The sequence below is a fragment of the Euwallacea similis genome, chromosome 21 (genome assembly GCF_039881205.1).
Source record: "Euwallacea similis isolate ESF13 chromosome 21, ESF131.1, whole genome shotgun sequence".
NCBI classification, from domain to species: Eukaryota; Metazoa; Arthropoda; class Insecta; order Coleoptera; family Curculionidae; genus Euwallacea; species Euwallacea similis.
In genome coordinates this window covers 2,074,553-2,099,510 of record NC_089629.1, presented here as the reverse complement: position 1 = coordinate 2,099,510, position 24,958 = coordinate 2,074,553, and the positions used below count along the sequence as shown (strand labels likewise).

Below are 24,958 nucleotides of genomic sequence, written 5' to 3'. Positions count from 1 at the left end.
AGTACTACGTCAAGTTTTAGGGAACCCACAACACAAATACATGTTGCTTAGGTGGCCGCTTAAAAAAACATATGCTGACAATTAGAATTAAAAACCCTTTTAAATGAAGTGTCACTTGACGTATAGTGCCATTTGAGATTTATAAAGTTAAATTCATCCCCGTGAAGGGGGTTGTTTCGATGAATCTGCATTTATCGCTAGAATGGGTCCCCTCAAAAAAAATCGACGTATTGCGACAATTTCCGATATTTTTATCGTAGTTCAAAATAATCTGAGTACAAAATGTTCAGTGGTACACACTGTATATTATAGGTACTTTCAAGCAACAAGATTCAAACTGGGAAACAAGGGTACTTCCCGCCTTTGACATTTTTCGAAAAAATTTCGAAATTTTAATATGCCGTTTATCGGTTTAGTGGATTTATGGGTCCTACAATTACTGAGGATACCTCAACTAGGGTTGAGGAGCCTTGGAAAGACACTTTTTCCTAACTGTCAAATTCGGTATAAAAAAATCGCGAAAATTGAAGACCAAAATAATGCTGTGTTTTGGAAACTTTACAAAAGATCTACAAACAGCTCAAGTTGCATTGTCAATCTTTGGCCGCGTCCAAAGATGGTCTTAAGTACCTTCCAAAAAAGCCAAAATTGCAAATAATGTCGACTTTCAACTAAAATTCTAGTTACGTCGTTCTCATTGACCTGACAAAACTTAATTACGAAGTAGAGGAAACAACAATCAGAATTTGTCCCTGAGTACCAAAAGCGTGAGGTAAAATCACGTCAACAACATCCTCTTTCACTTACAAAAAAACACCCCCCACTTTCACACATTAACTCATGGATAGTGGCACACTTTAAGAGTCTTTGGAATAAAAGAAAACCCGATTATCTCGATTATTAGTGCAGACCGCATTACGAACGTTTTATTCGTCGCCGCGCTAACATTTGAGTGAATCACTTACTAAGTGATATCGGTACGAAAAAATACAAAAAATTTACAACCTGCCTTTTGTAAAGATACAGCTGATTGGTCTTGAAAACGATATGCGATAGGAAATAACATGCGATGTTTCCAGATTTAGTAAAATAGAAGAAAAGTTCCGAATTCAAGACAGCAATTTCATCATGAAAACATACCTCGACGGAATAAAAAATACATTTCTTATTATATATTGCAAGGAGAAATTGATCGAAAGAGAAATTTCAGATTTTACGAGAACGGTATTAAATATATCATATTCATAATTCATATACATATATAATAAGGATAAAGCCACTATAATCAACTTTAATATTTTGTCTCGGTTTGTTAAAAATGTAACAACTTTGAGGGCTGAATAATATCTGTGGCCATATACATTTAATTCTCTTGAGAATAATAGCCATAAGCGTCTTATTGCAATCCTACAGTGACAAATTTCTTTCACCAAATTGTCCAGAATTCGTAATTTTTATTAATAACATGTATTTCTGATTGATGCAGGAAACTATTTAACATTAAACCTAATCCTACCTTTCGATGGATCTCCTGAAGGCTTCCTTACCATTTATTTTTATATTGGGAACTGGTTGACGTTGAATTGGGAATGGGCTTCCTTGGTACCCCCTATTTCCATAGATATCCCAATCAGCAGAGATGGCATTATATTTTGTTCTTCTCAATTTTAAATGATATGTGGTATTCCTATTTGAAACATAATATATAAGTAAATTTTGACGTATTAATTAATAAAAACAAATATAAATGAAGTACCTCGTCAGTCCGGTTATCGATAGATGTCGCTACTGTTTACTGTCGTAGATTCCAGGGAAAACATTTGCCGGCATTTACAAGATCGGTTCACAGAGAGCGCCACAAATAAAAAATCAATAATTTGAAGGAAAATTTCGTTATTCCATTTAACGATAAAATATCTATTGTGAATAAATTCGCAAGTACAAAATTTCCACAATGACTCGAAATCTCCTTTAATACACCTAAAGTAAAAGACTTTCACAACTACTAATATTATACCGACAAGGATATCTTATATTTGTAATGGGAGAATAAATTAAATGGAACGATGCCTTACTCGTTACTAAGCCATCATTATTAAAGAATTCCTTTGTAATCGTAATAATGATTAATAAAGGGAATAAGTGATATATTCTAAATAATAAATTCTATTAAATAAAGTAAATAAATTCGTAAGTATAAAGTCTTAAATTACTTTAAGGATCTATTTATCAGGAAAACTTTAATTATTTCACTCACAAGTATGGAAACTCCTCAAAATTGTTTTCAACTTAATTTCGCATATTTTGTTCCATCAGTTAAACAAACTTTCAATGGGACATAACGTTATATAAGTTTTTCGTCCGTTTTCAAGCAAAATCTTAAATTATACGGCGTTTCTCGGCTAGTTCTTTCATTCCACTCGTTACGATTTCCAAGGATTTCTGGTCAGTATTGACAATGTCTATAAGTTGAGAAATGCCGTTTTGCTCCATTCTCAGAAATTGTTTTATTTCATCCTGAGCGTCGGCGTCTACGCGGTATTGGCTGTTTGGCTTCGTTGTATTTTCTAACAGTTTCACGTGAGATAATAACTCGTTAATTTGTCCCTGAAAAACACAAGAAATGGGGAGTAAAAGAACCTTTAAATTGACAGTTTTTAAACATTTTGGGCGAACATGATTGGTACTTTAAGCCCAAAAACGCACTTTCATTCACAAAACTGCTTTAATCAATGAAACTCTCTCTAGTAATTTAAGTGCTTTGAATCTCCTACACAACATTTTCTCCACTCTTGTTTATTTTTATCTTGGACACACTGTATCAAATAAACGACTATTTCTCTATACACAAGAATTTCGCTAATTTGCGACGTTGAAATTATTTCATGCAATTAACTCTCATTGAAAAAAACAAGGAAAATATTCCTGTTATATTAACGAAACCCCCAGTTTTATCAGAAAATTTTTTCAAGGGTGTTATTAACATAAACTGATAAAGTGTCGAACAACGTAATAAGACACATACTTTTTCTACAATTATGTCTAACAACAAGCCATATTTATTAGTGCAACTCTTGCTATTAAACAACGTTAAAATGGTAAGTTTAGTGCCAAAAAGAATTACCTTAAATTGTTTGGGAACGTTCAGTTGAGCGTGCATTACCTCCAATCGACCTCTCAGCATCTCCTCCTCGGGCTGAACTGCGAGTCCCACTTTTCTAGTGCTCTCTTGCTTCACTAATACCTTCAGAAAATAAAAAATATTCTACTTCCACTTTCCACTATACTAAAGCTCTTGAGCTTACCCTTAAAATTCTGTGCTGCAATTCTAGGAACTTTTGCTTCAACTCCGTAATCTGTGCAATGGAACTGGCATGTTTAGTCTTAAGTTCTGTAATGTCTTTATTAACTTTTTCCAAAAAAGCCGAATGTAGCCCTGTTTGGTACTCCTGGTTCAACATTCGAGCTCTCAGATCTGAAAACCCGTTTATCGCCACAGGAAGATATTTTTTGGGGTTGGGATTGTCCTGAATTGCAGCCTGCCACATTTGCTGGTCAATCCCCATTGGGGGATATTTCAAATATTCCTCAAGTCCGGCTTTACTGGGAGTTACAAAGGGCGCTACAGCTGTCACTCCTACGTTTGTTAATTGCTGTTTTTGGGTAGGTTGATTCAGAAATGCAGCCAAATCTGTAGCGGGAATTTTCGTGCTGGAACCAGTGACTCCTTTTTCCGACACGGAAATTTTTATCTAAAAAATTACGGAAATAAAGTTATTTAAACAGGCCACAAGGATTTTCTAAGAATATAACACCTCCGTTTGAGTGTCTGAAAGGGCTTTAATCAGCAAAATTTCCACTGTTAAATTAGGCCTGTTCCCCAGGATTCCTCCTATACCATTTTTAAGAACGTCTTGCTGATTTCTAAAGAAAATAACAATTCGAACTGATAAAACTTCTAATTTAATGCAAAACTAATACCGTAAATCCGCGATTTTTTTGTTGAAAACCATCTTCACGACGCCCTCAGAATTGTCCTGCTCCGGTATAACATTGTATCCCATGGCTTTAAATCTTGTTAAAAATAAAAGGAAAAAGATATAAGTTGCTTGCTTTGCATCTCATATAAATAACGCACCTGTAAAAAGGATTCTGCGGTGTATATTCAATGGGAGGCATTGATGTATTGTAAAATCCCTTCCCTGTGCCCCAACAAGCTTGCAGCATGTTCCACTTCTTTAAAATATCATCCCTCTCATCGTTGAAAACGTTAATTGCGTACACGGAGGCGATAATCTGTTGATTTTTGCTTTGCGGAGTTGCAGGTTGAGGAGCTGAATATTTGGATAAAGCACATTATAAAAAATGTAGGGGTAATTTTCTTATTTGATTCAATTTAAATATACAGGGTAGGCCATTTAATGATAATGTAGGAATTTCCTCATTTCAAAGCAAGAAAGAATTGAACACACAAGTCTACAGAGTGGACTATAAACATTTTCAAAATAATTATATATATTTTTAGGCCCCCTTTTTGAAGTAGTTTTATATGAGGTGGTCCTTTTTTAATAAATTTATATGAAGATAGGAAAGACAGGCTGACCTTATATTTAAGAATCATTAAACCATTTTCATGGCCTTTTAAACTCACCTGATGGCTGAGCAGGTTTAGCTCCAAACAATCCACCAGTTCCACCCCCACCAAATCCGGTTCCAAAAGCGGTGGTTCCACCTGTCGTCCCAAAACCGCCGAAACCGGTCCCTGCAGTACTAGTTCCAAAAGTAGAAGTACCGAATAGCGACGGTGCAGTACTTTGTGGAACGGACCCAAATAAACCGCCTCCAAATGATGGGGCGGTAGTTGTGGCCTGTTGCCCAAAGGCCGAACCGAATAAGCTGGGAGTAGTAGTAGCAGCAGGTTGGCCGAAAAGGGAGGGTACCGCAGTGCCTCCAGCACCTACACATAAGATCAGTTATTTGAATTTTGCAAGAAAGTAACAAAATCACCAACCAAAAAGACTGGGAACACTTTGAGTGGTCTGAGTGGCACCAAATAAAGAAGGAGTACTAGTTGTGGGGGCGCCAAACAATCCTCCACTAGACGTAGTTGGCGCCCCAAAAAGGCCGCTCGGCTTGGCCGTTTGTCCAAAAAGGCCTGAAAGTTATTGGGAATTTCAGTAAGATATTTATTCACACTGGACCTAGTATACATCTACAGTTTATACCAAGCTATGTATTTTTTGGATATCTTCGGATATAGCATCTGTGGAGAAATAGAAATTTATTTACGGATGCTACAGAACTTACTAGTAGTTCCTGGAGTTTGAGTAGCTCCGAATGTGGATCCAAAGGCAGGAGCAGCGCTGACGGCGGGTGTGCCAAAAGTACTCCCGAAAACGGGCGCAGTACCCGGAGCTGGAGTACCAAATGTATTTGTTGCTCCGAAAGAAGGTGGAGCGCTTGTAGTTGCTGCCCCGAAGGTAGACCCGAAACTCGGTGCAGCTGCAGGTTGCGTTTGGCCAAAACCGAAACCAGCAGGTTGAGTGGTGATCGGCTGAGCAGCACCAAAGGGGGTGGCAAAGCCTGTGGCTGCAGACAAAAAAGCTTTCATGCCCTTTGAGGACAAAATACACAATTATGAATTCAGCGTGGGTTTAAAAATTGCCCATTGTGGGCTTCTCCAGCATTTCTATTATTTTGTAATGCATCGAAATGATAACAAACGTTGTTAGGCAATTTTTCCCACGTTTTTAACGAAAGATATTCCAGAATTTAATGGTTTTAACATCCCATAAAGGCTATTTAAAAAACTAAAATGACTTATAATTACACGATGACTAATTACCTATATACAAGCTTATCAATAAAATGTTCTACCAAGGTAAGTAACATCGTCACCATTGTGTTTAGAACCAATACAACCAACACTGAAAACTTTCAAATGGGTTTTCTTGATCATATTTGGAACTCTTTCAACAATTTAATATTTGGAATAAAGGTACATTCATTTAACAAATAACTTTAACATCTATAGCTTTTACTAAATTAAGACTACGAATAATTGTTTTAGGATGAAGATCCATTGCCTGAGGCAACTGTTGCCCCTTTTCATCCAAACCCAGTGGATGTTGATATGAAAGTGACAGCTATGGAAACAGATAAACAAACACCAAATGATAACATAATTGCGAAGCCTCTGTCAGACATACAAGAGTTCCTCAATGAGATTTTTCATGCTTCTGACCCCACAACTGCTTTCCCATCCACAACCTCAATGAATGAAAATTTAGCTAACTCAGCACAGGGTACACTGAAATCAGCTGTAGGGAAAACTGTTGAAATCATTCAAGATATAACTACTGAAAGTTCTCATTTAGGATTGAATAATACAACTCCGAAAGGAAAAGTTAGTTATGATCCTTCACAAGTGAATATCTATGCCATTCTTGCATTGGTTCTGGTTATAATTGCTCTTATCTGCTTTGGGATAATAATGTGGTGCAGAAAAAACAAGCTGAAGACAGAAAAGAGAAATGAATATCCTGTTTTTTCTGTAACAAATTCTGAATACATTAGCCCAAAATCATTAAACAATGAAAAAATGAAAAATGTACCATAGCACCATGTAAATTTCTAATATTATAAGTAATATTTCTTGATTATTTCATATTGATGTTTCAGTTATTTATCATAAAGTGGGTTGTTGGGTTTTTATTTGGGCTTACTAACTGTAATAATGGAATCAACAGGTAAATAAATTCAACTATTGTTCTGGCCCTTATTGATTAAAATTTGATGTAAGAGTATTTGTGTTTAATTTCTCAAGGGTTTAAGCAAATTATCAGACATTTAAAAGGATCATGAAATCCCTGACATGACATTGATATCTTCTGAACAGTACAGATGGGCCAAACATGAATGATATAAAGTTAAATAATGCTGTATGCCCAACAAAATAGAAGATTCACACAGTTTTTTCTTGCGTCAAAACTTAGCATTTGCTTGCTTGCACAATTTTTTATGTTAAATGGGACCTTTTAGATGGATTACAGTAAACATATCCATTAGACATATCCTAGAACATTACGATTGTAAGATATTTCCAAAAATTATCTTTTGTTGGTACTTAATTTCCCTATTTTACAACATATTTTAATTGCAGGAGAGGTCAACAAAGCCAGCACCAACTGCTGTTTCTCTGAGAGATAGTGGTAAGAATTCTTCAAGAAGTTACTCAAGTTAAATTGATCATATAAGTGAACTTTGTGTGCTTATTACTTCAGATACATTTAAAATGAATCAAGCTAGTAATCTGATGTTACTAACAATTACCTGAGCAATTACTTCAGCACAAGAGTAACTTTCCAAAAAAAGCCTACACACCTTTTGGCTTGGGGTAAAATCTATTATAAATATCTAACACTAAGTGTTAAGGACGTGGAATTTAAGGATTTATCTCTAGTCGACTTACGTTTCTGGGAGGTGCTTCCAAACGCTGGGGTGCTGCCGCCAAAATTAAACGCCATCGTTTTTTACAACTTAAAATTTGGTAAAAAATGAAGAGTATTTTTGACGAGTGGATAAATAGTAACACAATATAGGGAAAAAGCAATGAGGATAATTAATATTTAAATATTTACTGAAAACTTTAAAAAAATAACAACGAACATAACCACAAAAAATTTTGAAATAATGTCATAACATGTGTTGAAAATACGTCATCGTTTCTTATATTCTGCTGTGTGTGTCAGGCTTTTGGTGAAACAAAATTCCTTAGATTATATTGTTAATATTTAAAATGGCGACGTGAGATTAATTTAAAAGATAAAATCATGTAGTTTTATCAAATGGGATTTTCTTATAAATAAAAACTTTCAGTAAGTTGTCTAGAAATTATTGATAAAATCTCGCATTGTTTATTTCAGAAGCCAGGTTCACACATACACGTAAACTAATAGAAACTTATTGTTTATCTGTGCGCAGGTCAGTTGAGGACGTTCACTGACATTTGTATAATATCCATATGGTTGATATTTGGTACGTCACTGAGTTGCTTATTTAGCAATAAAAACATATTCCCTTCGTTATCCCATCGCTTAAATATGTAATCTCGCAGTATTAAACAAAGTAATACCAAATTTTAGAATTATTTGCGAATGATTTCCATACACTCATCAATGACCAAGCTTGTCTACATAAACAGTAATATTATAATATTATCAATGTCTGCCTATGTGCGCCATTGATGAATATTCATTTTATGTGTAACTGTTCGACAAAATAGAAATATTTATCCCGTTGATATATGTACAGGCCGTTTTGAGCATCTTTCACACAAAAAGCTTTAAAACGTAAAAATGTTAAAGAGCTTCATAGAACTTTATGCACGCCTCTGAACTTCTCAAACCGCGTAACTATGTGATGTATCACTTATTAAAACTGTGTAAAGTTTCAATAAAAACGAATTTTTTTAATCTAAATCCTTGTTAGTACGCCGCTGGTGTTCATTTCCATTAGAAAGTATCACTTCTTGTAACTTAGATGGTATTTGTCATTGATTAATTGAAAAGAAAATGGACCTTCATACAAAGGAATACTTCCAGGGTAACGCAATGTGTTAAAACAACCTTAAAGGTGTTCCGGGGTACAGGACTAATAATTCATTCAATGTGGGAAATATTGTCGGGTTACTTACATTCAGAAATTTGCAATGTTTCACGACGCTAAATTCACAAATATGTGATACGAGAAGGAATTGTAAAGCCTTTTGGTCGTACAATTGACCCACACTCGATTATAGATCCCAACAAGAGCAAGCCTTTAGTTGTCCCATTTCGTCTTGCGGTTACTTTACTATCACACTAATTTAGATGCTCTGTGGCACGATCACCGAGTCAGTCTGGAAGATATAATTCCAGTTGATATTAGACAGTGACCTTAAAAATTAGCAGTTGGGGACTATAAATAATACTTGTGTTTTAGAACATCTTTATTGAATCATAAAAAAATCGAAATAAAAATTGATTCTCGTATTACCTATTACATCAGTATCAATCGAGAGAAGCCCCTTGTTCGGCATTACACAACATATATCGGTGTCTCATATAATAATATTATAATAACTAAATCTATAACTACCTAAGAATGTATCTAAATTTGCGTAGCGAAAACATGTTCGATACGATTTCGGATAATCATGATTTGGAAATGTAAATCAGTGACGTCAAAACTCCGATATTGAACAAACACACTGTGGACGATATGACTACAACATAACCTCTTGGAGGAAACTAAACTTGAAATAGCTCTAATTCGAAAATGTTAAACTGAAACCTCCATTTAATGCAGTCATTTCGTGGCCGTCGTCTCGGCCAAGGTTCCTCCCTCTGTTTTGATGATTTTCCCGGAATCGCCTGAAATTCAGAGTGATTTTTTGCAACATTTATGGGATATGGGTCAAGGAAATTCATTAAAAGAACAAATGCGTATAACGGGTGATCAATTTCAAGTTTCCTAACTTTTATTAAAAAAAAAAAAACTCATAAAACGTAATAAGATCATAGTTATTTTTTATTAATCGTATCTTTAAACTGTTTCATTATTTATGAAAAATGATGTCATGTAAATGGCCGCCTCTACACAGTCTGCAACAGTTGATTCTTTCACAGTAGTTTTTGATGACTTGCGACAAGTTCGGGGGTTATCTCGGCTATAACTTGGCGGCTGTTATTCTTAAGGTGCTCCAACGTTGCATGCTTGTTGACATAGACGCAACTGCTAAGAAAACCCCACAAAAAGAAATCCAGGGGCGTTAAATCGCATGATCTTGTAGGCCAGTTGACATCATTACGTGAAATAATGCTATCTCTAAATTTTTATGCAAAGCATCTAACGTTGCATGGGATGTGTGGCGAGTTGCGCCGTCTTGCTGAAACTACATGCCTTCCACATCAATATCCCGGATTTCGTGCCAAAAATAGTCAGTTATCATGCGTCAATAGTGGTCACCGTTGACTGTTACTGTTCGACCATTATTCTCAAAAAAATAAGGACCAATTACGCCACCTGACCATAACGCGCACCACATAGTTAATTTTTGAGCATGCATTGATGTCTCGTGTATTATGTGAGGATTTTCTTCTCCCCATATGCGGCAATTATGTTTATTAACATACCCTGAGAGATGAAAATATGCCTCATCAGAAAACAAATTTGCTTGGAGAAATCAGCATTAATTTCCTGCTGCTATAACACCCAATTTGCATACATTTTTCGTTGTTTATGATCTCTTAGCTTCAATTCTTGGATTAGCTAAATTTTATAAGGATATAGGTGCAAGTCTTTATGCAAAATACGCCAAAGAGAACCATAAGAAATACCTAAAGTCTGCAAACGGCGACGAATTGATCATTCTGAGTCTTCAGCGACACTCGCCCACAGGAGCAACATTCTCGGCCGAACGTATGCCACGATGATGCACCCGGTTTATCTTATCTTCTATGCTTTCAGTGTCTTCAAATTTATTCACTATACTGCGAATCGTCCGTTCAGTAGGACGATTATAAATGGACCATAATCGTTTCGTAAAAGTCGATACACAGTTCTTACAGAATTGTTATTTCTATAAAACAATTTAATAATTTTAATACGTTGCGCAGTAGTTAATCGATCCATTTTGTAAATGTATTGTTTCAACCTACCTTTTGATGTTTTAAACTTGCGTCAATATTGACAGCTATCTAATTTACAAAGTTGTCAAGTTAGGAAACTCGAATTGGATCACCCTTTATAATTGGAAGACATTTTTTAGTCTTGAGATTTTAGCGCAGCGAATAATATTGACACAAATTAAATTTAATCGTTAAAGCAACAGATCTTGCTATTATATCTACGAATAAAATGCATGTTTTCGTTACTTTCTGATCCTTCTTGTTCTCCTCCGGAGCGACGTCGTTTACGAGCTGACCTGTCCTTCTTAAACGTCTTTTGAGGAGCTGGTAAAGGATCCATGCCCAACACCTGTTAATAAAAAAACAAACGTTGAAATTTCTAGTTTACAACAAAAACTAGAACAACGATAATTTCCTTGCATCAGTCAAAAATTCACATCATGGCTCTTCAAGAGTAGCAAATACTATTAGACACATCATGTAGAATAATAAAAATCTTCAAATAACAATACATTATCTTGACAGGAGATTTACCTTATAGATCTGTCTAAAAGCGATCAGTCTTAAGGCGTATTGGGCCGAGCAGGTCAGATCCTCTCTTTGTTGAGCGGTCAGGGCTCCGGAAGCATCCGGGGCCTCTTTTTCGCACGGATCGGCTAAACCTGGTCCACCGGGCAGCAGTAAACCTCCAGCTACAGCTTCCATTACTCTACGCAGGGCGTCTCCGGGAGATAATTGCACTTGGCCTGGGGTTGACGAGATTACTTTTTCTGCCAATAGTTCCATAGCCTAAATGAACATGACAAGAAAATGTTTTAGAAAATGTTAGGAAAGAACCTAGATAGATAATTGTTTAGTATACCTATAACGAGAAATCAGAAAAAGTGTATAATCATGGCTCTTCAAGAGTAGCAAATACAAAACACATCATTTATAAAATAATGAATCAAGTCGTTGATTTATAAATAATCAGTCACTCAAAATAGCATATGGTGTAATCGAATTTGTTCTTAAGTAGCGGGCCCACAAGCCTTTTATAAAAATAACGTTTTTTTTCTATCTATCCTGAAGAAAATTTATAGAATCCGAATTTTTATTGTGATGGAGGCGCACAGGGATAGTTTCTAATAAAAGACATCCAATTATTTTTCTATATTGAGGCTATAATTTTTTTCCCATGCATGCATGTCTCACATCTGACCGTTTTTGATTCATTTGCAAAACTATGAAGCATTGCATGTAGTTTTCCCATTGATTAGATTTATGGTTTTTATGTTTACGTTTAAATACGAAATGATAGTTTTAATTTGACCGGACATTTTTAACACTCTGTACCTCGACAACAAAACTTCGAAATTTTCTTCTGGCACCTTCATTTAGTTTTCTCTCAGAAGGATGCATTAAATTCGAAGAGTTAGGGCATTACTTTTGGGATACCCTGTATATGTTTTGCCCCTAAAAATAATTTGGTTAGAGATATAGAATAGAATTTTACCACAAACTTTTAAGATACTAAGTTGTATCGTTTAGCGGGTAAATTTTGTTTCACTATTTTCCATTCTTATTAATGTAGGATGATAAGGGGCGTCGTCCACTACTATTATAGACAGTTCTTCTAAATTTGGAAAGAATCATTCCTTCTTTCAAGTTTTTCTTAATTTATGAAATCGTAGTAATCCCCACTTTTCGACACTGATTTGAAAAATATGAATGTTACATTTTTGTTTCATTGAATCACGGTATACATACCCCGAAACCGTTCATCATCAACTCGTTTTTGTAGTACAAGTAGCATGTAGGTTCAAATTATGTGTCGTTTTTGTAATTTAACTGTAAGTTTAATTTCCATAAAAATTTTGACGTAAAAGCTTATGTATTAGTAAAATTCTTAGTTTCTATGGAAACTCGCTTGATCTTAAAATTTAATAGTCATTAAACTACTAGCTATTATGTCAGCAACACATTGAACATTTGACCTTTAGAAGTAAATGTCGGTAGTCTAACTACTTACTTACCCATGAAGTAAGGGGTGACCATGTGGGTACTCGCTGGCACAAGTCCCTCAAAATTCGAATTATTACCACACAGGAGTGCAATCCCAAAGCTCTAGCCTGCAAACACTCGTTTGTCAAAAACTGCTTACAAAACCTACTTGTTGAATATTTAACAAAGGTTCCACGGAAACAAAAACATTGATATTTGCATACGAACATTAAAAAGGAAATGAAACGTCTGATGAATCGGTGTGGAACCTTTTTGTAAACAATGTGATTGAGATGTGAAGTTTTCTCTAATGCCACGCTTTAAAAAAAAACGGCGATAAGGACGAAATTTTAGTTTTAAATTACAAGAAACTAACATTGCAGAGTATGACTTAAGTTTTTCAAAAACCCACATCCTCGATCAGGGGTGGCGGGACGAAGAGACGTGCAACGAGAATTTTCAGTACATAAATTAATGGAAAGCCGAGTTATTTTCCTACAAATAAAAACCTGACAAAATACTGAGATCAAGAAAATTGCATAGTCTCACATATCCCGCCCAAATTAAATTATTATTACTTGCGTCATGGGTTCAGGTTATCTTTTTTTATTCGATTGACTTGCTCTGGACGCCGACCGCGACTTGACAACTCGTAATTACTGATTGAACAAAATAACAAAAAAGTACGTCGAAGTGGTGAGAGACAGAGATAAAAAAGAGAACCAACCTGGAACCATTTGGTATGTCTGAGCGCTGCCAGCGCCTGGAGACACTTTCCTCTCGAGAGTACATCCCGGTCCGACCCGCCGCTCGCAGCTTCTAGACAACACAATTAAAGGGTGTTTGACCATTCACGTCCCCGGAGCTGTAAGACCCGCCCACAGGCTCAGAGAAAAACGTTACTTGCGTTTAATCCTTAACTTTGCCGCAACCACAATAACCTTATGTTTACAATAAGGGCTCGTTAGGAATTAAAATAGTAACATTATCTCCAGGCTGATTGTGGGCGTGGCTTAGTCGAGGGGCGCGTTATATGATCAAAAATCCTTATCCCATAACCGTAGCCGATGACTTCTAGAAAACGGGACATTTAGGCACAGTACGCTTTCATGACACATAAGTATTGGACTGTTGTTACTAAATCGTGACCTTACCATTGTGGGGGATCGTGAACAAAGCTAACATTAACATCACAAAAATATAATATTCCGCAACTGCTGGCAGTTGAATACATATTACGGTAATTTTGTTGTAATGGTTTTAAAAGGAAGCTAAAAAGTGACAAAGATATTTGCATTTCCTATTCCAACGTTAAATTGTTCCAGCAAAATAAATATACACTGTTGTATCTCGTATTTTGAATTAGTCCTGGTCGGTTTAGTTTTGAAATTACAAGCTTGAACCTAGTAGTGCAAATAAATAATAAATAAAATTACTGCATCAATATAGAAACGTCCATGATCCATGGATAAATAAATAGTATTAATACATTCAACTGATAAATTTTATTTTATATACCAAGAGTCTTGTTATTAATGCCACTCCTTCAAATTGATGGTTAAATTCAATGACTTGTTCGTCTTCGCCAAACATTTTTAAATTAAAAATGCTCAAAAAAAATAAGCCGGTGTATCAAGTCTGGGAACTACTTTCAGATTTTTGATACACCATGCTAACTTTAAAAAATTTTTTTTTTCTATTTTGTGAGTAACAATCCTAGTTGCCCCCTAAATTTGAAACAAATTAATATTAACTAAATCAGAAGGCAATGGAGAATGTTAGTTTGTTCACGAAAGCCTCGAATAACCCACTAAAAAGTAGACTTCTATGTAGCTCTTCTCTCTTCTGCCTAAAAAAGTCCAATATTTATTAAAGGTTTAAGCTGCCAATTATTACACAAAATGAAAAATGTATAAATGGACAAATGAATAAATCGCTGAAATAGTAAAATAATTAGTCACGTGGGCATTAACGAAGTTGAAGGATACATTTCAGTTTTATGAGGTTTTTGCAATATTTAAAACCACTAAATCCTTGAAGCTGTTTTAAACATATACTCAACCTCAGATTAATGTAATTGAAAACGCATCTTCATACCCGTTCCGTGTTTAATCAAGGGAATCACCTGTCTAAAGAAACTTATACTCAGCTTAAACCTGTGGGTACTGTCCGCTAGTTCCGACTTTTGCCTTTTGGACGACGAGGTTGAGATCATCTCAAAATCGTCATCCATTCTGACACTCCACACCCCCGTGTTTTTCCGACCAGTTACCGGCATGACACGACCCGGTCCGGCCGACCGTAATTTTAGAACACGTTTGCTTACCTTGTTCGCGCATAACAGGACTAGTCAATTGTACCAAAACTGTCAGTCCTTCGGTCTGCACTGTTAATCCAGCTTCGGCAGGATTAATTAATACTTGATAGCTCGATTCCGGTGCAACCTAAAGCAATATAACTATCCCGTTATATGAAGACTAAATAGCAAATTTAGACAAAAACCTGTTTAAATGCGGCCGGCAGAAAATCAACTACTTTCTTTAAAAGAGTAAGAGTAGGTTTGTCGGCGCATAAAACAACCAATTCTACTTGGTTATCCCCTTTAAGAAGAAGACCTTTGGCAAGATGACCAACACGCATTACTCCGCGCAGCATACGAGAGGAGTCTTGCTCTTTTTGGAAGGAGAAACTGAAAGATAAAAGTATGTCCAAAAAGTCCTTTGGCAAAAGAAGAAACTATGCCTTACAGTTGATTATCACGTCCGTCTTCTTTTTGAGGTTGTTCAACTGGCTTTTCTTTGGTTGCTTCGCCTGCTTCTGGAGTCTTAACTTCTGCCAATTGATCCGACACCTTTCCAACACAGATAATTAGAAATTAATTTATTGGATGCTGAGGGAAATATAAACCTGCTTCAGAGCTCTTTCGGTGTGGGAAACAATCCGTTGAACGACCTGCAGTTCTTCTTCTTTAGGGTAGATTTCAGTATGTTTGGCCATTACATGACGATCGTCACTGGACTCAGGTCTTCGTGGAGAGGGGCCTCCTGGGAAGAACTGCAAAACGCGAATTAAAAACCTACTAAGGAGCAAAAAAAGAAGCAATGTCTTACTGGTGGTCCTCCAGGAAAAGGCCTACCCCTTGGGAATGGCCCTCCTCCGCGAGTAACCATGTCCATATATTCCTCATAGCGCCGCCTATCTTCCCAGTACATGGACTCTATAATAAAAATGAAAAGTATTTGAAAAAAAAAGAAAAGATTTGTGACGTGTGAGACATTTCAAATATTAACTATGACATGTGTCATCATAAATTTCAACGTAAAACTAGCTTACCTTCATCGTCCATATTGAATGCATGTCGACGAGCCCAAAATTCTTCTCTCATTGCCTGAAACAAATACAAATATTTTGTTAACGCAAACACAAGAGAAGACCATAATTATTCATATTGTTATTTATTAATTAATAGAATTACTTTAACCAGAAATTGTAGGAATTTGCAAAACTCCCAAAGCTTGAATCTTAAAGCGCCGAGAGGTGAAGAAATTCCAATTATCTTCGACAACTTAAAATCTTGAAAAACATATTTAAGTTTTACAAAAGGAACAAGTGTCATAATCTGAAGAGTCTTTTGGGATGCTCGATTTTCTTTGCTCGTTAAACAATTTATTTAGGCTCCCTGAGCCAAATTCGAAAGCTTGAACATGACTTCTGAGACAGTGTAAGATAAATACTAATACCCGATCTATTTGCAGTTATCTTACAATTATTTGATTAGACAGAATTTTATTAAAAAGCACAAATAAAGAGGCTCTTAATTCATTAGCGACTGTCTGAAAATTAGGTCAAAAACACTGGATTTCCTGCCAATAACACGCAGAACTTTCCTCAAATTCAGCAGCTTACTTTTTGTACCTTATTGGGGAATATTGAGTAAAATATATTTTATTACCGTTCAAATATAGATTTTTTTCCCATCAAAAGTGACTAACCCACATGTACTAAACCCTGGCGGATTGTATGAAATGCACCAGCCTTGAGCTTGCTTTATCGAAATAAGATACACCTTAGTAGAAACATTTAAACAAGTGAGATAATAGATATGTATGTACTTATGTTATGTACTGCTGCTACAAGTAAAAGTAGGCTGTCTTGCACATTTTCTTTACTAAAATAATTAATTAGGTATAAAATAAGCTTCTGACTATTTTTAGAAAATCTAGTTCCCATTTTAAATATAATTTTAATTAAATGAGAAATTGACATAACATGATAGGTGTGAATGCTAAAAAATAAATATTTGGCATTGATAAGTTACAACTACTTTACCAACCCGCGACATACATTTGACATTATTTTTTCGTTTCATCCATTAAATATATGTTAGTGAGAACGGCAAACCTATGACGCAACTTCATAAGTTCAATACTCATAATATTTTACCCACTTGGAAGTATTATCACATTTGGACTAGGTATCAGTGAACTCAAATCAATACCATGAAAATTACAGATATTTCAGGCCGAGTTAGATATAAAATAACATAATTGCTCAATCCTCTCTATGCAAATACAGGAGAAAAACCTAATTTGGCCGCACCCCCTTTACCAAAACAGAACAGTTGTTAAAATCGACAAATTACTTACAGCTCGCCGCCATTTCTCCTCCTGAATCTTGCGCTGTCTCAAAGACGGCTTCACGTCCACCACCAAGTCCGGATTCACTTTTTTCTTGTACTGCAACCGATGTCTCCTGCCTTTCATGTGCATTTCTTTTGCATTTGGATCGTTGAAGCGACACTCGCACAATTTGCAATTGAAACTCATTACCTGTGATAACATTTTCTATCAGTGTGCGACTCTTTTATTTGCTAAAATAATTGCCGCACTGTGCAGACACATGGCCTGTAGAACAGCCTGTTTAATAGGCATCTACTGCGAAAAAATCCGACAATGCTTTCCGCCTGATTAAGAACATAAGTGGCCACTGCGAGGACGACTTGTCTTAATTGATCCAGGCAATATCAATTGTTATCTCATTTTTTATACCTTGCCGTCATCACTTTTGATTTCCTCAATATAATCTTGTCCTACTGGTTGGATATCGGGTTCAGGAGTGTCATCAACATCCTCTTCTTTCAAATCACCATTGCTTCCCTGGAATAGAGGTGAAAGGCTCTGTTCAGATCGGTGATGCGTTCGGCAAAGGGGGTGTCAACCAAAAAAAGTGTTTCTTCCGTAAATTACTATGCGATTACATACTACCTTATAAAAATGTTTTGGTTTACACCTCCTTAAACTCTTTAACATCTAACTGTGGAGGATCAAATCAATTATATATTTTTACGGTTTCAAGTATTTCATTTGCATACCGATGAAGAAATTTCAACGATTTTTTCAAGGTCAATAATTTAGGCAAATGTTCCTGTCACTTTTGTTTAAATACAGGCATCTTTACCTAATACACCTAAATTTAGCATATTTTCACTTAAATTGAAATGATTAATAAAACACATAGAAAATATTAATAATTTTACAATCTAAATGAGAGAATTGAGTAAAAAAATGCTGACTTAAGACACAACTTAAATCTATGATATACAGAGCGAAACATTAGATTGCTTCATCATTTTTGAACAGCTACAAACATGTGCTCATAACAAGTTCTGGCTACTTTGACTCTGTCGGGTCTTCAACTGACCTGCAGCTTCTAATCACAATATCTGTAAGTATACTATATACAAAATGTTTCATTTTGTATGCTTTCATTTAAATTTTGACCGTTTTTTAGACAATCACGTATGAAAAATGGCAGCTTACGCAATTAATAGTCTTAACTTCTGAAAAGTTATACTAAAATACCTTTTAAATTATTTGACAAACCCTGTATAGTTAACTCAATAAATGTATTCATAGTTTTCAGAATAGGAGACTTCCGTCATATTCACTTAGTTTAGTCCTATAAAACAAGACCTTTGGAATGGAAAAAATATATGTGGACACGAATTATAATTGCTCACTTATAGTTTGTTACAGTTACACCTCTATATATACAGTTACGAAATTAGTTCTTCCACTGGAACGAAAACAAAGCGAAATGCCTCATTTCCGTTCTCTCTCTGAACAAGCAAAGAATGCAGACTCGCTCTTCTACATATAAACAAATTTCTAAAGTATACCATTAAATCCAAATGATGATTAATAGTAAAACCCAAAACCACTCACCTGACTTACATTGTTTACGCCCAATCCTCCCGACTGTACGAAATTTATCTTAGGACCGGCCGCGAGTGACTTTTTTACTCCTCCAATCACTTCTGGCTCTTGGGGTGGAATAGGCTTGCCCAGTTTAGTGTGTAGTAAAACAACCTATTTAATATTAAAATTTAATTAAAAATCAATTCCTTCTATTTTAAAAGAATCATTTTGAAAAATTGGATCTTTACCTTCTGATGCTTGGCACCACGAATATGAGCAGCATAAGCATCATTGCCTGTACACGTTACATCGCATAACTGACAACGAAGTGAATTTCCTGACCTATTAGCGTTGGTGGTAGCAACACTCGCAGCCATTTTAGTAGCTGCCTCGCGTTTTTTGTGTTTCTGGCCTTCCAAGTGTTCGCGATAAGTTTGAGGGCCAGCGCAACTAAATCATACATTAATTGCGATATTTCTATAGATGCGAACGGGCTACTCTTACCTTATTTTGCAAACGTCACAGTAGTGCAACTGTTGAGGTTTAGGCGGTGCTTTGGGGCGATTTCCACGGTTGCCGCCGGCACCGCGTTTGAAGCCTTGCCATCCTGCAGCTGTAGTTTTCTGAGTGGCAGCGGCTGGAACGCCCCCACCCTGCTGCTGGGCAACATACATCGTTGCGGCCGAATAAAGGGCCGCGTCGTACCCGGAATACGTGGCGTTGGATTCTGAAGAAGGGAAAATTACTACCTATAATAAAGCTTACTTTGCATCAAGCTCTGCATATAAAAACAGACAATATTTAAATAGAACCCGGTCAGATAATATTCATTCCTCAAACTATGCATTTCAACTATTAATTATTCTTACTGTTTCCAATTTTAAGAATTTTGATTAAAAACAACAGTACTTGAGAAGCATTAGATTAATTTCCAGATTATCTTCCAAAGATCAAAATGAAAACGCAGAAAAACCTACGTTTTGACTGTGTAGTAGGTTGAGCCGCTATCGTAGTTTGAGAAGCAGGCTGAGCGTATGTAGCCTGATAAACTGTAGCGTTGGGTTGGTATGTCGCCGCGTACTGAGCTGGCTTAGCTGCACCCTACAAATATATTAGAGATTTAGTTTGGGCAAGTTTCCAAATTACATTTTCTAATCTTAAACGATAAGAACTACATTTTATTGAAGAAATAATATTATCTCAAAGTATTTAGCTTTAAGCAACGTGTCCCAAGTTAAATTTAAAATGTGCTAACCTTCCAGTTATGTCTTCAAAAAAAAAATGTGAATGACAACTTTGTAAAGTCAGATTACAATGTATTCTATTGCAAGGTGTCTGATCACAAATAGTATTTAAAACTATTCATGTAATTCTCCTTGCATTTATCCCTCTTCACAGTATTAAGTTTTCCTACGACCGTGCGGTAAAGTGGGTTTAACATTATGTATTTGTTAGCAGAAAGTAGCACTTTACCGCACTTTCTATGGAGACCTGTAACCTATAATGAAAAAGGGACCAATTCACTGATGAATATGATGAAGTAATAGTTTTTAACAATTGTCACCCAATACATAAATACTCTTGGAAGTTGTAGGGTTGAATGTGCATAGCTGAGTATTTTACTATTATTTTATGTCTTTTAACAATGGAATTTCAAAGCATTGCCTCACAACCTTATTAGTTTGCATCTTATTTATTAGTATATTTGTTTCTTAAAATGCTTTTCTCAATGGCACAAAATAATTACAATATTTTCTCCTTAAACAGCATTTTAAGAAGATCAAATTCAACCATTCAACTTTTCCACATAAGTAAAACATTTCTTAATTAAGTAACAATTTCACTTCTGCATGTGACCAGAGGTATTCCAAATTCTACTACTACAAAATCTAGTAAAACTTGGAATTACTCAGTATCTTTGAATATTGATACACCACTGACCAAATGCAAAAATTTGGAGGAGCAAGCACCCACTATTGCCAACAGTAGTATTATAACAGCATACTACATTTTTTAAAATTATTTTTAAAACAAATTTTGTAATATCCAAACATTGTTAAGTCGATGAAGATCTATTTTGTTTCAGTTAGGTAAAGAAAATCGCGTGACTTAATAAATGAAAAATGCTTACAGCAGCTTGGGCCTGTTGCGTGGCCACCCTCTGCGAAGCGTAAGTAGCGTAAGTTGCTGGCTTGGCCGCTTGCTCGTAACCCGGAGTGTAAGTGGCTGCTACGGCCGTTTGACCGTAACCGTATTCGTATGCTGGTGTGGCACCAGTACCAACTGCATAAGTTCCCTAAAAGAACACCTTGACAGTAGACGGTCATAACATGACCATTTTCCTTTTTTTCTTCTTTGACTTTTACAATTGCTGTTTTCTACTGGTGTCATTTTGTTCGCATACAGCCGCCAAACACTCTTTAAGTCTAATCTGCACTCGAAACTAATATCAGTTCACCACCTGTATTAAATTTGAACTAGTGACAATAAAAATATTCAACTGCTTATGCACCATAAGATCAACCATTTTATGGAGTATTATTACAATCCAGGCAACCAACTGACACTTCAAGGACTTAAATATAGAACAGGTGTGCAGACAGGAACCTAAATTAAAACATCTAAAAATACTAAGTAAAAAAGAGGTGACTTACCTGAGCAGCTGTTTGGTAGGCTTGATCGTAACCAGGAGCTCTTTGAGTTCCGTATGTTGCGGCCGCAGCAGGTGCGGCTGCTGCTACTGCATAACCGGCTTGTCCAGCTTGATAGGCAGCGCCTGTAGCTGTGGCACTATAAAAAATGCGTTAGTTTGAATTACCAGCAAACAATGATCATCAATGAAGAACATGCCCTCGACACGTACATATTTCTAATTTACTCCTGATTTGTGTAATTTTTATATTAAGTGAAAAATAATGTGGGGGCGCGAGTTGAACAAATTATAGGACCATTTAATTCGTTCATTGAGAATATTTTCGTATTTTTTTGTAACAGAGTTCATGTCTAATTTCATTTGATTTTAAAAAGTTGACTACTGAATAATAAAGGTGTAAACATTACTTATCTAAATGATCCTTATAGGGAAAGAAACAAGAACTTTTGTATGATTAGGCTAAAATATGATTTTGGCGGCATTCATTGGCAGATGTAAAGTGGCACTTCTACATCCAGATGTGAAACTTTTGGCATTCACATGTCTTGGAAATTATTGAATGTTGTTAGGTGAAAAATATAAGACCATCATTTAATTTTTGTCATAAACTTATGACATTTGTAAAAGTTTGTTTTTTCAATCAATTCTTTGCAAAAATAAAAACTGTTTCTACAAAATCTCTTTTTTGTTAAATTTTGATTTAGAAAAAACCAGAACCAGAAAGTGACAATTGACATTAACAGCTTACTAATACCAAAGGTTTGCAGTGTGACGAGGTGTTGATTTGAGGTTCTTCCTCGATCACATATCTAAGATAATCTAATTTCTGAACAGTTTGGGATAAGTGTCTGACATGTCTCCATCAAATGTGATGTGCGATTCCTGAAAGGGTTTTTTGCTCCTTTATAAATGCTTCGTTTCGACATACAGGTTAACGTTAAAATATGACAGTTGTATGTACTTTCATTTTGTAACATGAGAAAGAAGATGGATTTCAGACTGTGCACAGAAGGCAAACTTGAATCATTGTAAAACCGATGGATTCTACTTTCAGCAAGGTAAAGCGGAAAATCGAAGCCATTTACCGGCAACAAAAAACCACATAGTAACCGCTATTTTTGGTGCAATTAAGCAGAAAATCTTAGTAAAGAAACTATAACCTGGAAGACAGCAACATTCTTAGCTTATGCGCAATATACCTAAAAATCATACTAGTTCATAAAGTACTTTCATTACACTAAAGAGAGTTCAAAATTCTGGCCTTGGCTAGTGGCTTTCTGCAGCAAGCTAGCTGCTTACCGAACCTGACTTACCCCTTTGATATGCAGAAAAAATGAGTAATTACACTAGCTATTGGTCTAAAGTTGGACTAAAATACCCTGACACTCAAGTTGAAAGATTAGGCAAAGGAAAATCACGCTAAAATTGAACAAAAACTTAGTTTTTTAGCGAAAAACCCACACGTGTTCTCGGAAAAATGTAAGAGCCGGGCGGCCAAAATGGCGGCTTCTATGAGACCACGTTGTCAAATTTATTAACTTTTTTACATAAAGCCGTTATAATTGGAAACTGTGTATAGCAATTTCAACTCATATCATGACCATTTCTTGATATAATTAAAAGCAAATTATTTAAGCCTATGTAATAACTGCCTGCCTATAATAACTTCTGATTCTAAATTGAGATTTTCAAGATTTCATACACAAAACTACTGACATTATATGCTTTGATAAGTCTTTATTCCTTAGGAATTCAAAGACATGTAATTGAAATAAGCGAGATACGTTAATGATGAATGTGAGATAAATTTTAAGTTGCATACTTTTTATAAACTTTTAAACGTTTCTTAAAAATGTTAAGACATGGCAACGCCACACATGTATCGATCTCGTTTGACCAAAATGCCGGCGACGGGCGTTCAAGGACACTAAATTCGCAAAATTTCCACACCATTTCCCATGCGATTTAAGGCTGCCGAGAGTAGCCTTACAAACGCAAACAACACAAAACGTTCCTAGTTGAAAATGAGACATATTCTACTCACCTATATTGAGTTCCACCATGTGTAAAACCAAAATAATTGTTAGTAGCCATCATTCACACGACACGCTAAAACAAACCGAAATGGAAATATGGAAATGGAAGTGGCGCCGCCACCCGTCTTCCAGTCAAAGTCAAAGCCGGCTCTCACCGGAAGTGGGCTCTGTCACTATTTGAATTAATGGCGGGAATACGTTCTTGAAGCGAAATTGACTTAGTTTATTATTAGATATTAGAAATTGAATTTTCAAATACAATTGATATATTACGAAATATTATATAGTCGATGAGCGTCTGCTGTAGTTCTGTTAAGAAGAAAGTTGGTTCAACACGGCTCTGTAGCGACTACAAGTCATTTAATGTAGTAATCAAAAAGGATAGCTACCTTACGCGACGTATAGCTGATATCTAGGCAACTTTAGATCTGATAAGTGGTTACTGGTAATTGAAGACTACTCACGAGAATTAGAAGATTGCATTGATATTTTGCAGTCTTCTGATCATCCCGCCTTGTGATGAAGTGGCCAGGGGTCAGTTCCCCCAGACAAACATGAAGAAAGAAGGTTCTTGCAATTGTACATCTGTTTGAGGAGATTTGTGGAAGGGTTTGCCAACTTCGCGAAGCCCTTGTATAAACTAACAGAATCTTTTTCATGGAGCCACTGATGTAATCAGACATTCGCAAGGCTTCAAATGGCCCTCTGCTTCAGCCCAACATTGGCTTCTCCTATAGGGGAGGATCTCTTCATTTTTATTTCACGAATTGGTTTGGAGCTTAGGTCAAATCAAGAGGCAATTTCTGTGGTAACGATACTGGTAAAGCGACTTGGAAGGTTGCGTGGAGGTTTTGAAAAGAGAGACTAAACGTTCTCCATGTGTAAGTCAGGAATGGAATAAAGGTCCTCAGTGATCATTCCAAAGTGGGATATGGGTGGGAGAAAGGAGGGAAGCGCGGTTGGACAGCGACCCAGGACGGCAGATCACAAAGGGCAGCGGATTTTCCTGATCGGTGATTTTTTTTTGGGGGTGGAGGGACGAAGATTAAAAATTACACCCAGGGCGCCAAACACTCTAAGGCCGGCCCTGACTGCAACACAATTTTTCAAACCTTCTTGTCCTTTATCCATGCCGCTGAATAGCATCTGAAACGTATTCAGAAAACATCATTTATTATAACATTATTATGGAGTTCCATCTTCAAAAGGCTCCCTTAGAACTCATTACGGGACTCATGTTCATAGCCATTTTCTTCTCATTTCGATCTACGGAATTGTCTCCTAAAATACATGCATGCATTCCCGGACACCTTGTATAAAAAGACTGTTGTTAAGAGTAAGTCTAAGAATAGTACAGCTGTAAGAACGAAATGGCTGTAATAAGCGATATTAAAGTGTTTAGTAGAGAAATAGAGATTT

At 36.0% G+C, this 24,958-nt stretch overlaps 4 protein-coding genes and 1 non-coding gene across 10 annotated transcripts in view; 2 read left to right on the top strand and 3 right to left on the bottom strand.

Annotated features, from left to right (window-relative positions):
* Positions 1–24,958, top strand: part of LOC136415759 (tachykinin-like peptides receptor 99D) — a 152,729-nt gene that overhangs the window by 42,279 nt on the left and 85,492 nt on the right. The gene's annotated exons all lie outside the window — the stretch shown is intronic.
* Nup54 (nuclear pore complex protein Nup54) lies at positions 2,192–7,648 on the bottom strand. The gene is made up of 10 exons (XM_066400629.1): positions 7,472–7,648; positions 5,308–5,589; positions 5,012–5,155; positions 4,652–4,957; positions 4,139–4,334; positions 3,982–4,074; positions 3,816–3,924; positions 3,306–3,752; positions 3,125–3,244; positions 2,192–2,607 (listed from the first exon to the last, which is right to left on the bottom strand). The coding sequence occupies exons 1-10, from the start codon at positions 7,524–7,526 to the stop codon at positions 2,380–2,382; spliced, it is 1,980 nt and encodes a 659-aa protein (XP_066256726.1). The 5' UTR covers positions 7,527–7,648; the 3' UTR covers positions 2,192–2,379.
* On the top strand, positions 2,955–6,798 carry LOC136415805 (uncharacterized). Its single transcript, XM_066400630.1, has 2 exons — positions 2,955–3,098; positions 6,071–6,798. Exons 1-2 carry the CDS (start codon positions 3,039–3,041, stop codon positions 6,617–6,619), a joined length of 609 nt encoding a protein of 202 aa, XP_066256727.1. The 5' UTR covers positions 2,955–3,038; the 3' UTR covers positions 6,620–6,798.
* Positions 8,972–23,688, bottom strand: Zn72D (Zinc-finger protein 72D). Of its 6 annotated transcripts, none has more exons than XM_066400530.1 (20): positions 23,548–23,688; positions 21,505–21,640; positions 20,982–21,146; positions 19,828–19,951; positions 19,355–19,577; positions 19,099–19,300; positions 18,878–19,021; positions 17,702–17,809; positions 17,300–17,482; positions 15,987–16,041; positions 15,764–15,870; positions 15,561–15,707; positions 15,401–15,504; positions 15,156–15,342; positions 14,980–15,097; positions 13,381–13,472; positions 12,686–12,781; positions 11,205–11,459; positions 10,917–11,019; positions 8,972–9,413 (listed from the first exon to the last, which is right to left on the bottom strand). In XM_066400530.1, exons 1-20 carry the CDS (start codon positions 23,598–23,600, stop codon positions 9,349–9,351), a joined length of 2,667 nt encoding a protein of 888 aa, XP_066256627.1. In that variant the 5' UTR covers positions 23,601–23,688; the 3' UTR covers positions 8,972–9,348. The 6 variants fall into 6 exon arrangements, with proteins under 6 accessions (XP_066256627.1, XP_066256628.1, XP_066256629.1 ...); XM_066400531.1 differs by having other exon boundaries at positions 18,887–19,021; XM_066400532.1 differs by lacking the exon at positions 20,982–21,146.
* Positions 16,139–16,268, bottom strand: LOC136416008 (small nucleolar RNA SNORA79). Its single transcript, XR_010752671.1, has one exon. It is a non-coding gene; the product is annotated as a small nucleolar RNA SNORA79 (small nucleolar RNA).

What these genes read in the sequence shown, in the direction of transcription:
- LOC136415805 (XM_066400630.1), top strand. Translation starts at nt 3,039, where the DNA reads ATGTCTAACAACAAGCCATATTTATTAGTGCAACTCTTGCTATTAAAC. An exon ending in TATTAAACAACGTTAAAATG is followed by an intron (nt 3,099 to 6,070) that starts GTAAGTTTAGTG and finishes TAATTGTTTTAG; the next exon opens with GATGAAGATCCATTGCCTGA.
- Zn72D (XM_066400530.1), bottom strand. Translation starts at nt 23,600, where the DNA reads ATGATGGCTACTAACAATTATTTTGGTTTTACACATGGTGGAACTCAA. An exon ending in GCGTAAACAATGTAAGTCAG is followed by an intron (nt 17,810 to 18,877) that starts GTGAGTGGTTTT and finishes CCTCTATTCCAG; the next exon opens with GGAAGCAATGGTGATTTGAA. An exon ending in AGAACAAGAAGGATCAGAAA is followed by an intron (nt 9,414 to 10,916) that starts GTAACGAAAACA and finishes TCTGAATTTCAG; the next exon opens with GCGATTCCGGGAAAATCATC.
- Nup54 (XM_066400629.1), bottom strand. Translation starts at nt 7,526, where the DNA reads ATGGCGTTTAATTTTGGCGGCAGCACCCCAGCGTTTGGAAGCACCTCC. An exon ending in AAGTGTTCCCAGTCTTTTTG is followed by an intron (nt 4,958 to 5,011) that starts GTTGGTGATTTT and finishes TCTTATGTGTAG; the next exon opens with GTGCTGGAGGCACTGCGGTA. An exon ending in AAAAAAATCGCGGATTTACG is followed by an intron (nt 3,925 to 3,981) that starts GTATTAGTTTTG and finishes TATTTTCTTTAG; the next exon opens with AAATCAGCAAGACGTTCTTA.